This window comes from Acanthaster planci, linkage group LG01 (assembly GCF_054643075.1).
Source record: "Acanthaster planci isolate LZ-2023a linkage group LG01, COTS_SCS, whole genome shotgun sequence".
In the NCBI taxonomy this organism is placed as follows: Eukaryota; Metazoa; Echinodermata; class Asteroidea; order Valvatida; family Acanthasteridae; genus Acanthaster; species Acanthaster planci.
In genome coordinates, this window is record NC_141777.1 from 26,615,926 (window position 1) to 26,630,326 (window position 14,401).

At 42.0% G+C, this 14,401-nt stretch overlaps 1 protein-coding gene across 1 annotated transcript; it reads right to left on the reverse strand.

The window, feature by feature from the left end:
- Nucleotides 1-572: 572 nt before the first annotated feature.
- On the reverse strand, nt 573-14,304 carry crnkl1 (crooked neck pre-mRNA splicing factor 1). The gene is made up of 14 exons (XM_022227479.2): nt 14,164-14,304; nt 12,407-12,496; nt 11,860-12,014; nt 11,073-11,156; nt 10,617-10,858; nt 10,169-10,347; nt 8,383-8,544; nt 7,129-7,329; nt 6,393-6,533; nt 5,574-5,720; nt 5,010-5,204; nt 4,312-4,467; nt 2,621-2,713; nt 573-2,115 (listed from the first exon to the last, which is right to left on the reverse strand). Exons 1-14 carry the CDS (start codon nt 14,206-14,208, stop codon nt 1,750-1,752), a joined length of 2,256 nt encoding a protein of 751 aa, XP_022083171.2. The 5' UTR covers nt 14,209-14,304; the 3' UTR covers nt 573-1,749.
- Between the last annotated feature and the right edge of the window lie 97 nt (nt 14,305-14,401).

Below are 14,401 nucleotides of genomic sequence, written 5' to 3' on the forward strand. Positions count from 1 at the left end.
ATTTTCCTCGATTTTGCAGTCCATGGTTCGGTTTGAAATTCCTAAGCCCCCAGACGGATAGATAAGGCCTCGAAGAACTTGTAAACGTGTAAAATTAGTTTCTTCAACACGGTAAATCAAGAACAAATTAGAACCAAATTTGTGGTCGTTTTGCACACAACTTTTATACCCTGGACGATCGTAAGGAAATGAAGACTTGGTCAGTCTTAAACATGTGTTCAAGACTGACCAAGCACATTTTTATTTCCATTCATAAATACCATTTTAATCAAAGAGTCAAAATAAGTCAATAGACGATAAATTTCTAAATGGTCTAAATTTGTTCAAGAATTTTACTTCCATTTTCCGAACACCCTCGGCCATTTTATGGAATAATCCTCGTGCAAGTAGTCCGGAAGAATCTCCTCATAGTCATGGACTTGGCACGCGCGTGGCGACTTCTGCCTGACACAATACGTATATCCAGGTGCCAGAGCGTTTTTATGCAGCGGGAATTATAACATTGCAGCGGGCATTATCACGTTGATACACGTGTACGGTCACGTTGTGCGTTGTTGAATAGGAAAACTGTCTAAGGTATTTATGATGTTTTTATTCTTGTAATGGTACGACTCAGTGCCCACTGCGGAAATTTGATTATTCCCCAGTTTGTGGCATACATGTATACTCCGTCTTGGTAGCTAAAAGATATTTACATATTATTACAAATATTACAAATACTTAATATAATGTAGTTCGTAGCTTAAATCTCTAACAGTTCCAACACAAGGCAATTAAAGTGTCTTGTTAGACTCAACTGGTTTCCTTTTTAGGTGGTTTTGATGTCTTGTAATGAGTTAAACAAATAAATGTTGTTTCAGTTGCACTTTTTGGCTCCATTTTGTGTATCACCTTGATTACTTGCACTTTGGTCTTGTTTTTAATCTAATGTGGGGCATTTAACTGGATAAAATAGACAAACCAAAGGGTGTGTCACATGTTTTAAAAGATATAAATCTCTGCTTACAGTCAGAAATGGAAGTCCCATCTTTTTCATTCCATTTTGATTGGAAGAAGGGTTCAAGTAATGAACCAAATGTATAACCATCACAGGAACACTGTTTACAGGACTGGGCACCGTTGATGGTACTTGTGTTGCATTGTGTTGTGGAGATCTGATCACACTGGAAAGAAAATTATACAGTTTAGGTCCCAGGGTTCCTTGGTGTACCACGATGTCCAGGTGTCAATATTTACAGAACAGAGCTAGCACTTAAATGAGGCTTTTAATGGCATGGCCGAAAAAATATGTTCTGTTCTTTAATTGTCTCAGAGCACTGTTTAAATCTTGCACAGATTGTACAATTGCCATAAATCTGAATTAGATTGCAAAGCCATTCAAATGAAAGTCTCAGATATGTATGGCATTAATGAACCTGCGACTTTACTCACCACGGAACCAGAGCTTCGATTGACCATTTTACTTGACCTGCTTTTGCACTGGTGTTATTCACGACCAATATCTTGCATAAGCATTTTTGCAGTACTAAGTGTACGCAGGCATAAGCAAGTGCATAGCAAAAACTGTCATGTTCGTCCGAATTTCGTATCAGACTTGCTGATGTTGGGGGTTAACCTTTTTTTCATGACAAATTTTGTGAATACCGCCTGAAGGCTGTCTCCTGAAGAATGTAATCTCCTTTTTCCTTGACATCCTCACAAGAATTCCAATGCGAAAGGAAACCGTTTTGGAAAAATTAGCTATTATGACTATCCGTCAGAGTCTGATGAGTCACTGGAGGAAGACGACTTCTTTTTGGATCCTGCGCCTTTACTCTGGGATGTCCTAGTCTTACTCTCCTCTTCGTCACTACTGCTACTACTGCTACTGTCGTCACTGTCATCATAGTCCTCGTCGTTATACTGCTCTGCCTCCCTCTGCGCATCAGCGGTGTTCTCCTCCTGGGCTCCCGGATCTTCCTCCTCGTCTCCCTCCTCATCCTGGGCCTTGTCATCATTGGGTTCCTTCTGCTTGAGCTTCCACTGCTTGGCCATGGCAAGCAGCTTGAGGTTGGGCAGGTTGGATTCGTCGTCGGGGAAGATGTAGTCATAGTATTCCTCCCATCCTGCATCCGACTACAGGGACAATAGGAAATGCAATGCTAGTGAATGTGGAGGAAGTTGAAAAATTGATGTTTGCTGTGATACCCTGTGTGTCTATTTGTGAGCTACCTATGGGGCTGAAAACAGTGTGATCTCTTTGGTATCAATGGAGCCCATAGCTGGAATTATTTAGCATGCACAAAATTAGTGAAAGAGATGGAGTGTCACACTGTGTCATCACAAACTTCTGCGTATTGTTGTGCAAACCTTCAGATTTAAAGTAAAGAGGCTAACAAACCTCAGTCCATGGCTGGACAGGACATGCGGCACCCCACTGCACTCTGGCAAAGAGCCTTCTGTCTCTTTCCCCTCTAAGCGTATCACAGCCCTCCAGCACTAAGAATATCAATATGACTCTTCCACATGGTGTACTCCCTTGTCAGTTTTTCTGTTGTGAGTGCCCATACCAGCCACTCTGCAACACAGCACTCAAAATACATGGGTAACGATACTCATGTTTAGAATCTGGACTTCTCACCCCGTCGTCTGTCTGAATCTTGCGTCTCCTCTTGACCTTGTTGGGCATCTGTTTCCTGACCACTGCCTGGCTCTCCTCGTCTCCACATTCACCCTACATACAAAGGAAAAAACATGTTGAAAGAATGTGCTTTACATAGGGGAGACTTTAACCACTTGCTGATGGTATTATATTCGGGACGAAAATTTTACATTTGGAAAAAGGCAAACTATATCAGCCAACTTTTGCTATGCGGCCAAACACCACAAATGAAGATTTGCAAGAGTCATTTGAACAACACTTCAGTGTTTCTTATCGCAACCTCACATTTTTCAACACTGAGGAAAGCAATCACAGGTCAAACAAAGTGGCTAAATTCAAGTTGGACAAATTGTGTACCTTCCAAGATATCTCTGATTTTGTGTACAATACAAATGGGGGATTAACATGTTTAGACATGAGCCGGAGATGAGTCGAGATTCACCTGACAAAAGATGCCAGCCATACCTACATGTATGTTTACAGACAGCCAGAATGCGTTGGCATATCCTCCAGCATAGAGTGTATCTTAAAGATCTGTCTCAATTTCAAAGATCTGATTAGGAATGTTACAAGCTTACAAGGCAGCTGAGAACCAGCCACGGGCAATGTACATGTACAATGTACGATGCAAGGCTGTTGAGAACCAGCCACAAGCAATGTACATGTACAATACAAGGCTGTTGAGAACCAGCCACAGGCAATGTACATGTACAATGTACAATGCACAATGCAAGGCTGTTGAGAACCAGCCACAGGCAATGTACAATGTACAATGTACAATACAAGGCTGTTGAGAACCAGCCACAGGCAATGTACATAACGGTGCAAGGCTGTGTCTAAATTGCTTGGCTACGGCTTGACACTACACATGAGTCTATGGCTGTGGCTGCTGCCATTTTCAATAGAGTTGTGTGTAATTGCAAGCTGCAGCTGAGTCACTGGAAGAGTAATTTGAAAGTTTGGCTAATGAGCTGTCCTTATCAAGTAGATGTTTCCTGTGCTAAGCAGCTAGATGAAATGGGGCCCTGGATGCCGATCCTGCCTGAAGGCTGGGGTGCTTGAGTCCTCAGGCAAGGCAATTTATCACACATTCATCTCAGCCCATATGAATTGTGTTAAGAGGCTTTGTACACACCCATAAGAGTTAAAGTGGAATACAAACGAACAATAAGCGTGTAGATCACACAAAATGAAATTATGAAATGGTAGTGATAATTATCAAAAGTGCCAGGGTATTTAAGTGAAAATTATAGAATCAGCTGATCCGAGGAAAAGTTTAATGACTGAAGTTGTCCGGACCGTCTTGCAAGCCTGTTACTGTCAAATGAATACATAAGTCCATCCTGATATAAAGCGATGCTGATATCTCTCGAAAAGACTTGCTCTACCTTCTGAAGCAAAAGCAGTGCACATTTTCTGAAAGCATAATGGGAGGAAATGCATGCAATCATATTTTGAAAGCAACATCTGACCAAAAAAGAGGAGAGCTTATAAATATGAGCCCTTTTCACAACGTACACATTCCTATGAAAACGAAATCCTTCAGCCAGTAACAGACTCAATATGAATTGCCAAAAAAATAAACAAATTAGAGGCTGGATCAGAGCGACAAGTATCAACAAACACATGAAAAGCGTCCATGAAACAAACTTATTTTTCTGTAGCCTCACCTCAAAGTCCTTCCAGGACTCAAGCAACATCAAGCGTTCCTCCTTTTCCTCGGAGTCTCTGAGTGCCTTGCTGGCATCCCTGTAGATGCGTCTGGCTCGCTCCACGCACCCCTCGGCACCCACGGACAGCTCAAACTTGGCAAAGCTGATCCACACCTGACAATAACAGAGGCTAAAGGTCATCATGATGGACACGGTTCTGGTCGGGTTCAACGATGGCTTAAAAATTAATTGCTCTCCGTGTTCATTTATCCAGTGACTTTCAAAACAGCTGAAAACTACCTATCTCTGTTCAGTAATATGCTGAGTGGAATTCCCTTGGGCAGATAGATCATAAATTCCCTTGCTACTCTGCCAACTTGGAAGGTGTGATCAGTTCTTACCAGAAACTATTGGTTAACTCCGTTTGTTTCCAAACATTTGCCCTGTCTTTGAATACCTGAGGTTTTGTGATGCCAAGAGTCAAAAAAAAAAATGCACTGGGTCTGCAAAAAACAGGAATTCTTTTGTCATTAACCTCTGCCCTACCTAGTTGTTGGAGGAATACTACTAACTTTACAAATTTTACGAATCATTTTCTTTCGAAATTAGCATCTAATTGTCTTAGAATAACAAGCAAAGTGATGATTCCTGCTCGCTGATGAAGCTGTGGTTTGATATCATGTCCATCACCAGGGTCCTCTGAATCTGACATTAACCTTGACATGCTGCGTCCTCTGTAGGAGACACCTGTAGAGTGCCCTTGTCCTTTCGTACTCTTCCTGTTCAATTTCAAAGTCAATGTAGGCCTTCCACAGCACCTCTGGCATGTCCAGCTTGGGTTGGTTAATGGCCAAGTCGAAAATCGCCCTCGCCCTATCGATATCACCCAGAATACTCTCCAGTTCCGAGAACTGTTAGCAGAAAGAAAAAAAATCACTGTATACAAATTAATCAATTTTATGATTGACACAATCAAAATCTTTCAAAAGTCTATGGGCACACACACACAAAGTATATTTTTCAACACTTCTGGAGGGGCCCATGGAGCGATATTTGCTACAGAAGGCTGTGCACAGCAGCCAAGTTCAAGGTCAACACATGATCCCTCTCCACAGACTTCTACAAGAAGTCTTATAAAAGACTCTGTGTGTGTACAAAAACACTGAGTGAGTGAGTTGAAACAGTGAGTTAACACCAGGAGGTGAGTTGAGTTAATGTTTTGACCTATCACCTGTGCCAGATCGTGTTTACGCATCCTGATGCATAAAAGCGGTTAATACCTTCATCCAGGTGGTACAGTTTTCGGGGTTGAACTCCAGGAATTTCTGGTACAGGATGCGACAGCGATCAAACTCCCTCAGCTGCAGCTCAAGCTCAATGTAGCCCTTAAACAGCTTGTCCTTGGGACACTTGCCGATAGCTGTACCCTGCATACGATAAACCAAAAATCCACAGAAACAATTTCTAGTTGTCGATGAGACAAAAGTTGCCATCGAGCCTTACAAAATGCTGTCAAAATGTCTTTGTAGACTCAGGTTATTGATCTTGGCTCACAATGTCAACCATTTGGGAACACGCATTGTGCTTTACAATACCACAGAGGACAAGGCATTGCATTTCCTTCTGTTCCTCTAATATTCTACCCTCCCATAGACTAAGCACAGCAACGAACCACAGAGGGCAGATTTGAACAAAGGAAAGACACGGAGAACGGGAAATATCCTTTGTTCCCTCTGGTATTTTCAACATGTTTACATGAGAACATGTTTGTATGTTCAAACATGACAGGCTGTTTCCAATAAACATGTTGATTTTGCAATACTTTGTTCTGTCGTCCATGATATCTCTGAGCTCTGACGTTATGAGTTCAGGCCCTGACGGGGGGGGGAGACTTCGGCTAAAGACCAGTCTGTTGGGGGTGTTTTATTCGTAGGCTTTTTAACCATTTCAGAGCAAAACCCAGAGCTAGAACATGATTTGAGAGAAACTCCCAAACACTCCCAAACCAGTAATGGGGTTCCTTTATCTGCATTCTCTTCTTTGCTTTGATCAGAACCCCAAAATAAGTTAATGTGGTAACATGCTGTCTGGCCACGCACCAAGATCTTCCTTGCCAGGCTGAGGTTCTTCTGTCGGATCTCAAAGTGGGCAAACATCAACCAAACCTTGGCAAATGTGAACTTCTTGTGGGGCATCATGTCCAGGCACGCCTTGTACACCTGCCTGGTCCTCTCCATATCCTACAAGGTCAAGAGTGAAATGACTCTGATAAATCTTCTCAGAAGTGGGAGGCTTAACAACAGAGACAAACACTGCGACTCAAGGAAGATAATTTGGGGTACATGTCTCTGTATCTTTCCCTCAAGAAAAAACGTTAACAGATAAAAGACAATTATCATGACAAGACCGTAATAAAGAGGGCAATGATTTGATTGAGACCCTATTTCATGGCATTGCATACAATGAGCAAGAGGTCTTCAATAACCTAAGCAAATAATTCTGCTCTAACTAATGGTTAGCATATATTAAAGATCAGCAGAGAAACCCCTAAACTAAAGATTCTGTACTTGCTAGCGCCGTACGCACAGAACGCTTATCATAAGCACAACATTTTATGCTTAGCAGAGTCATAAATTTGGACCCAGAACCTGAAACCTGATACCAACACTGTATTTAAGTTTATTATTTACAGAGGCAGAGAAATAGAGGGGGGGGGGAAATGTGAGAACAATCCAGGGCTCTCTTATTTGTCAACTGGTACAATTGCTTTCGGAATGACCCCTGACTAAAAATAGAATTTAAGAGGTGAATAGCGTTGTTGTCCTTGGTACCTACCCTCATGTTCAGTTCCTCATACAGGGCATAGTTGATCCACAGATAGACATAACGCCTCCACAGACGCTTCTCCTGGGCAGGGGGAACGTTGGCAATGGCCCTTTCATAGATCTCCCGCACCGTGTCCTCGTTTCCGTCTGTCTCCAGCAGCCGCAAGTAGTCAAACCAGGCATCGTAGTTGCTGGGGTTCGCCTTGACCTCCTGCAGATGGCAAAGTGGGGTGAAGAGTTTTCGTAAAATGGACACGACAAGTGGCAGCATTGTGAAATAACAAGCTGCCATTGAGAACTTTGAAATCTGCAATCTGAAATAGTGGTTAACATTCAGTACTCTCAGCCAAGGCAAGTGACTTTATTACACTGACATACAGTTGAGACCTTTGAACTGATCAAGCAAGTTCAAAAAAGTGGCGAATTGAAGCAATAGCCAATCATTAACCCTAACCCCCCAAGGGTTGCTGGCCCTAACCTTCCCCATTCACACAAAGTTAAACACCCATATGGGAGTTTGTGCACAGAGGCTGTTGGACTTTGTTTTTCTGAGGTATGCCAAACCCAATGCAAAAGCCAGCTGTTATGGGCTTACCAGACCTATCCCCACAGAATTAAACACTTTGCTACTGTTTAATGCTGTGTGGTTGGGGAAGGTTGGGGTTAAAAAAGCCTCATCAGCCAAATGAAGCAATTTTTACCCTTGAACAGTCCTTTTTAATAACACTGTCGTTTTTCACAACTGCACCATCTGACACCACAGTCTGTCACAGTGGTGGTAAATAATGGCATTGACATGCTATAATATTGCTGTGTTCTGAAGCTACAATGCAGCTTTGCTGCCAGCAAACAACCTCATGTGGTGCATAGTAATACCAAGTTCCTTGCCATTAAGTAAGCAGCGAGGGGTCACAGGGTGCATATATTTTCACCGTGAGTGCAGCAAACCACGTATGGGACCCGATCCAACCAACTGAGTTACACTTCACCAGAGCCGCTATTGCATGACAGGCTTTTGAACAAATCCTGTACAGTGAAAATCCCACAAATTGTCAATGTATGCTAAATCAAGTGACATTTTGAAAAATTTATACATTTTTAAACCAATCAAGTCAACAGTGTCTTTAAGATTCATTCTGTGGGATCTCGACAAACGTAGTGTATAGTTATCATGAGTTATGCGGCATCCAACAGGATTTATGTTAACAGTGAATGCATAGAACATTCTATTGCCATGCCTAAGTTTGCAGAAGATGCCTCTAACCTCTTCATACTGAAAGCGTCTCTTGCTGACAATAACGTCTTCAATGCCAGCCCTATCTCCATACTTCTTCTCGTGAATAGTGTAGGATTTGAAGAGCTCCTCGGCATGCTGTTTGGGAATCTTGTCCAAAGCATACTTGTAGATAACCCTGGCCCTCTCATGCTGCACCAGAGAAAACTATTCATTATTAGTCAAGCTAAAACTGAATCAATTATTACAGTTGGAAGACCTTTGGCTATTTAGTTTGAACGAGCACTGCAAGTCAAATTTCAACGATAATAACTTGAATAATCGGAATCAATAATCAACCAAGCTATCAGTGGCATGTGCGCATTTTCATACTTGAATACTCTTCAGGACGGCCAACTTTGCTAACTGCAAAGATGCCATATTTAGCAAGAATTACTGAAGCAAGAATGTCTGACTATAATTATCCACTTGCTGCCGGGTGGAATTTGAAGTTGCATGATGTAAAACCGGGAGATTTTCAAGATTTTCCGGTTTCAAAATTCTTCAACGAATTCTTACGTTAATTTACTGGACGTTTACACCCACATGATTGACTGTCTGGTGGCTACTCTAATCTAACAGACAAGATCTATTGACGCCTGAGTATTTCAGCAAGGCCTGCCACCTTGTAAAAAGAGCCCAGATTGTGCGGTGTTATGTAACTTTCTTTTGTTCCCAATACTGGCCCAGTGCGCTACTGGCATCTTTTCAATAGGGGCCAGATTAGCATGCAGCAGTATCGCATCGCTCATCGCTGGAGTGCTTTTGTCCCCCGGTGGTAATCCGCTCGTGCTGAATGCCACAAACAGTGGTATAATCTCTCAAAATAATGACAGATTTCCTCCACTGTTGACAACTGAAAAAATGTTGGCAATTCCCAGCAGGTCAGTCTTTTATTCCGAGTACAGTCTTCTATTACAAGGCCCAGCCCTTTTGTCCGGTTTCGGGCTCCCCGGTTTTGTGTATAAAGCCTATGTGCCTGAAACCGGGCTCCCCAGCAACATATGGATAATTCTCAACTCTTCAGACAAAATGGAGGACCACAATTTACATCACACATTCCTAAACTTGAGGCATGTGTACATTCTCACACGAGCAGAGCTCCATCTCAGTAATATCTCTTAACTGTGGTTGCTGGATTAGTTCGTGAATGTCATGGCAACCAGCAGCTGTTAAATGCGCTTCCTTTTTTTTTTTTGAAACTTTGAATAGGTTACACTCAAGTAGGTATCCAGTGAAAACCATCTACTATTGAAAAGGTGGATCAAGCTTGTATGCTAGAAAATGGCAACTTGTGAACTGAAAACACAATCCTGCACATGGGGGTCATACTGTACCCCTTAAGAGGGGCAGCCATCTTGGAGGTTAGTAATTTAAGAAATTAGGGGTCCATTTTTGTTCGAGTCCCTGTCACATCTGACATATGATTTTGTAATTTCAGAAAACGTTTTTTAATTTCAAAGAGAGAGGAATTAATGCAAATTACCTACCAAACAAATACTAACAGGTTGAAACCAATTCCGGTGATATTTCCATGTCAAATAACAAAGGTCAGATGTAACAGGGACAGAAAAAAAGTCACACTGGGAATTACCCAGGTAGCCCCATGCTTTTGCCCCATGGGAATATACACAGGCAGGCCTTTACAGCATTCCTTGTTGACTGAAGTAAACACCAGAAACAACATTGAAGGATCTGCATACTTATATCAGCAGCTGACATCTTTGTCTTAGCTCTAGAACATAAGATGGACAAACTTTATAAAAAAGAACCCAACCTCTTTCTGTCTTTCCTCAAATTTTGCGAATGCCACGTAGAGCTTCTCCTCCATGTGCTCCTCTCCAAAGAACTCCACCGCTCGCTCGTACACCTTGCGAGCGCTGGAGACATAGTTGTTGTGTTCCTCAAAGCTGGCATAGCGGGTCCAGTTCTTAATCTCAGGATGACAGATGACAAGTGAGGACAGTCAAGGAAATCGAGCAAAGCGGGACTTTTCTTCGAAAACTTGATTGGCCCTAATTGTCTCAAATTGTCTCTTCAGTACAGTGTAGTTTCTAGCATTTGTCCTCCATAATTTACCCTAGGGACAAAGATAGTGCATAAACATTTGACACAAATTTCCATTTAAGACATTTTTGGAGTACCTTTTTGAGTTTGAATCGGTCAATTAAAAAAAGCACCTCACAGGGGCGAGGAGAATTTTGTAATGCTATTCCAAAGGATATATCTCTCGTAGATGTTGCGGGCCCTTTCTACTTCCTTGTACCTCAGCTCCATCTTGATGTAAGACAGCCACGCCTGCTCTTCGGGTTCCCACTGCATCCAGCGCTCAAAGACTTGCCGGGCACCAGCCACGTTGCCTAGCATCTCCTCCATGTAGGTGTACTTATACCAGAACTGCTTGGCCCGGGGCAGGATGGTGACCGCCCGGTCCCAGATGTTGCGGGCGTGGTTGATCTGCTTGTGCCTGAAGGTGTTGGGGTGGAGTTGGATGGGGGTATGAGTGGGGTTGGAGGATAGGGGAAGGGAGTGAGCTGTGACACGGTGAGCCTGAGCCATCAAGTGTTGGCCTAAATAATAACGGACACTGTGGGCTGGTATGCTAATCAAGTGGCCTGCATTAGAAGCCATTACTACAGTGGTACCATGTTTAAATCGACGGTTGGAATAATGCAACTTACTTCATTTCCATTTCAGCATACTTGAGCCACAGCGTTATGTTTCTGTGGTCAACGTCCAATGCCCTCTCATACACTGACCGTGCCCTGAGAAAAAACAAAGGAAAAGGTCACGAGTGAGTGTAGGTGTTTGGAGTGAATCAGATATAACTGTGAACTGTTGTAACAGATTTCAGCAAGAGAAAAGTGATGAAAAAAATGTGTCTTTAAGTCACAGCAAATAAATATTTTCACTGAAAAAAAAACCCATTCATTCTTTGTACTTCAACTTCCAAGGGGCATTGAGCCCCCTGGGGGCTAGGTGGAGTCTTCATTAATCTTCCAAAATCCTTCAAAATCTCCTGGTGGATTTTGGAAGACTTGGGAGGCTTACGGTCAGTATTATTTCACATAGACAGTAACTGAGGGTATCACTCCATCTATGACAGGATTGCTTCTGAGTAAAACATTTCAACATTCATTTCCTGCCTTCTTAACGGCAGCATGATAACAGGTAAATGTTGGGGTGACATTTTCCTACCATCACTTTCCTTACCATCACAATTTCTTTCCAAGTCCAGTCAAAGGTACCACAATGAACAATGACAAGGGAATGCTTTTTTTCACGGTTTCACTTGAATGGCCCGAACCTTGGCTTCAGACTGGATGACTTGCAATGGACTTACAGGAATTTGTGTTGAACTCCATCACAGTCCAACTGTCAATTTCTTTCAGGAAACTGTACAAACTTTAATTGATCAATAAATATGAGTAAAGTGACTCGGCCAGACTTTTTTCTTTCCTTTCCCACCTGTCAATCTCTTGCTGACTTTCCTCCCAGCCTGCATACTTGATCCAGTTGGTGATGCTGGAGCGATTCTTGCGGATGTTGTCCTCAAACTCTTTCCTCTTCCTCAGTCGGTACTCTTGCAGTTCCTCTGGGTCAGTGATCTTTTGCTTTGGGGGCTTTGTGTATTTTGGAGGAGGGCGTTGAGGGAAGGGACGAACAAAAGGAAGTCTCAGTATTTCTGATTAAGGTAAAAGCCTATAACAATTTCATATCAAACCAACAAAGCACTACTATCAGTCTTCTTGGCAAAAAGTAATAATTTCCTTTATTTTAAACCCCAAGTTAAGACTAACAAAACTTTTAGAAGTTCCATAAATAAACTCAAAATCTTCACCAAGGAAAATGGGTAAAGGCAACCATTATGTCATGCAAGACACATCCACCTGAGCCTTCACATGTTCCCAGCATTAGAAATCAGCACAGCGTCTCTAGTATGGACCACAGAGCTGCATTCTGTTTGCGATGGATTTTAATGTTATCTTCAGGTCTTTCAAGTATCTTAACTTACCGGAGGGACCAGTTCTAGTTCCCTCTCCTTGGCCTCTCGTAAAATCTGCTCTGCTGTGATCTGAACCTCTGCTGGCATGCGGTTCTTGACCTGGATAAGGACAAAAGTAGCAAGACTCCAAAACAATTATGTTGGATGCAATCAGTCAATCAGTATGATCATGTGACCGCATCACACTATCAGTCACTCTAGTATGAAATTTCTAACTTTACTTCCCTCTTTTAATCAATAATCCACAACCACAAGTAAGAGAGAAAATGTGACTGGCTGATGTAGTATTATTGGAAATTCTGACAGACTGTGCAACAATCAAGCGATCAACGCAGATCAACCAAAACCCTCACAAAACGATTCCACTATTTCGGATATTTCTGTACATTTTTTGCACCTTCTCATACATGTAGTAATGATAGAAAGAGTTCCATCTACGGACAACACTCAATGCCCCTGTGTACAAACCTATGAGTTTTGTCTGACAAAACTTAAATGTTTTCTAAGTAAACGCTTTGGTTTTTTCCAAAGATCATATAGCACCACGAAGCGGCGCAAGATGGCAAACTTCACCGTGAACACACATAAAACGTTGTAATCGCATGGGCGCCATTTGAGCAAGCGATACGCATGCGCAATGCACATTAATGCACAGGTGCAGGCGCCGTGGCAGGCATGTGCACCTGGTGAGCCTGCGCCCAAGCATTACTGTAAACTGCGCAGGCATATCGCTTGCTCAAATGGGGCCCATGATAATTACACCTTTTGGGCAGAGTTATCCATCTTGCACCTTCGGCGCTGTACGATCTTTGGTCTTTTCTTAGCTAAATTTCACTTTTTAGGACATGTTATCACTTTCTGATGGCTGCTATAATATCTTACGAGAAAAATTGGTGTTTGTCTGTATAAAGAACTCTTTCCCTACTAATAATTAGTCCTAAACATGTTGACTTACTAAGATAACTAGGCCTAGGCTCAACAGTAAAAGCTCTGCTACGGAAAAACTAATGTTAGGCCATGTGAATGAAAGTTTCAGATTTGCGTCTGGAACATTTGGGAAAAGCATGAGGCTTTTTTCATTATTCATTAATTATTTTTAGCAAGATGGTGCGCATAGTGGCCATGCGTGGTGCATACCCAGAGAAGTGCATAATGTGCATGTAGAATTTAATCGTTTGTATCGTAGGTAGGTATGCGTAGATACCTAGCCCCATGTGCGTTTTACACCCTTTCACTGCTGCTTTATGATTTGGGATTTGAAAAAACTTAATTCTCATGGTCTTAGTCACTCGAAAACCACACTTCCTTAAACTATTTTTTAAAAAAGGGCTATTGGCATGTGCCAGTGCAACCGACCAATGGCAATAAGCCAATTTTCTGTTCCATCTCTATGTTGAATTAAGTGCCCCCGTGGAAGTAAGTGTTTCCCTCTAGAGCTAGAGCAACAAATTGTCAGCTACAATAACGATCGTGAGCATCCATTCACCAACCCTATGCAACATTGTTGTCATGAATTTGTTCCAATTTATTAAATCTTCTGAGTACGCGCACATGAAACATGAAAAAGGCTTATGGAAGTAACCCTGATAAATCTTCCCACGGTAAAAAAACAAAGATCGGCTAGGGCCTACAAATTAAAGGTGTCGGAAATAGAGGACTTAATCATGTTTGCCATGCAAACGCTTTAGATGAAACTCAAGTTGGCCTGAATTTGCTCAAGAAAGAAATCAACCTACAAATTAAGATATATTACAAATTTTTATTACCTTCGCCACCTTGGGAACTTTGTGTTTAGCTGTTGAGGACGCCATTATAACTGCTGTTACGTTAAGAGAGGTGTTCGATTATGATAACTATTAACATGTACGAGCTGTGCGACACGAACGACCTGCGAACAGCAAATTGATTTTAAGGGCAAACTCTTGAGGGCGCTTTGTATAGTAGAGTAAAATTATGAAAATATGAAATTTTAATAAAATATTTTGGTAAAAAAACCAAAATTAT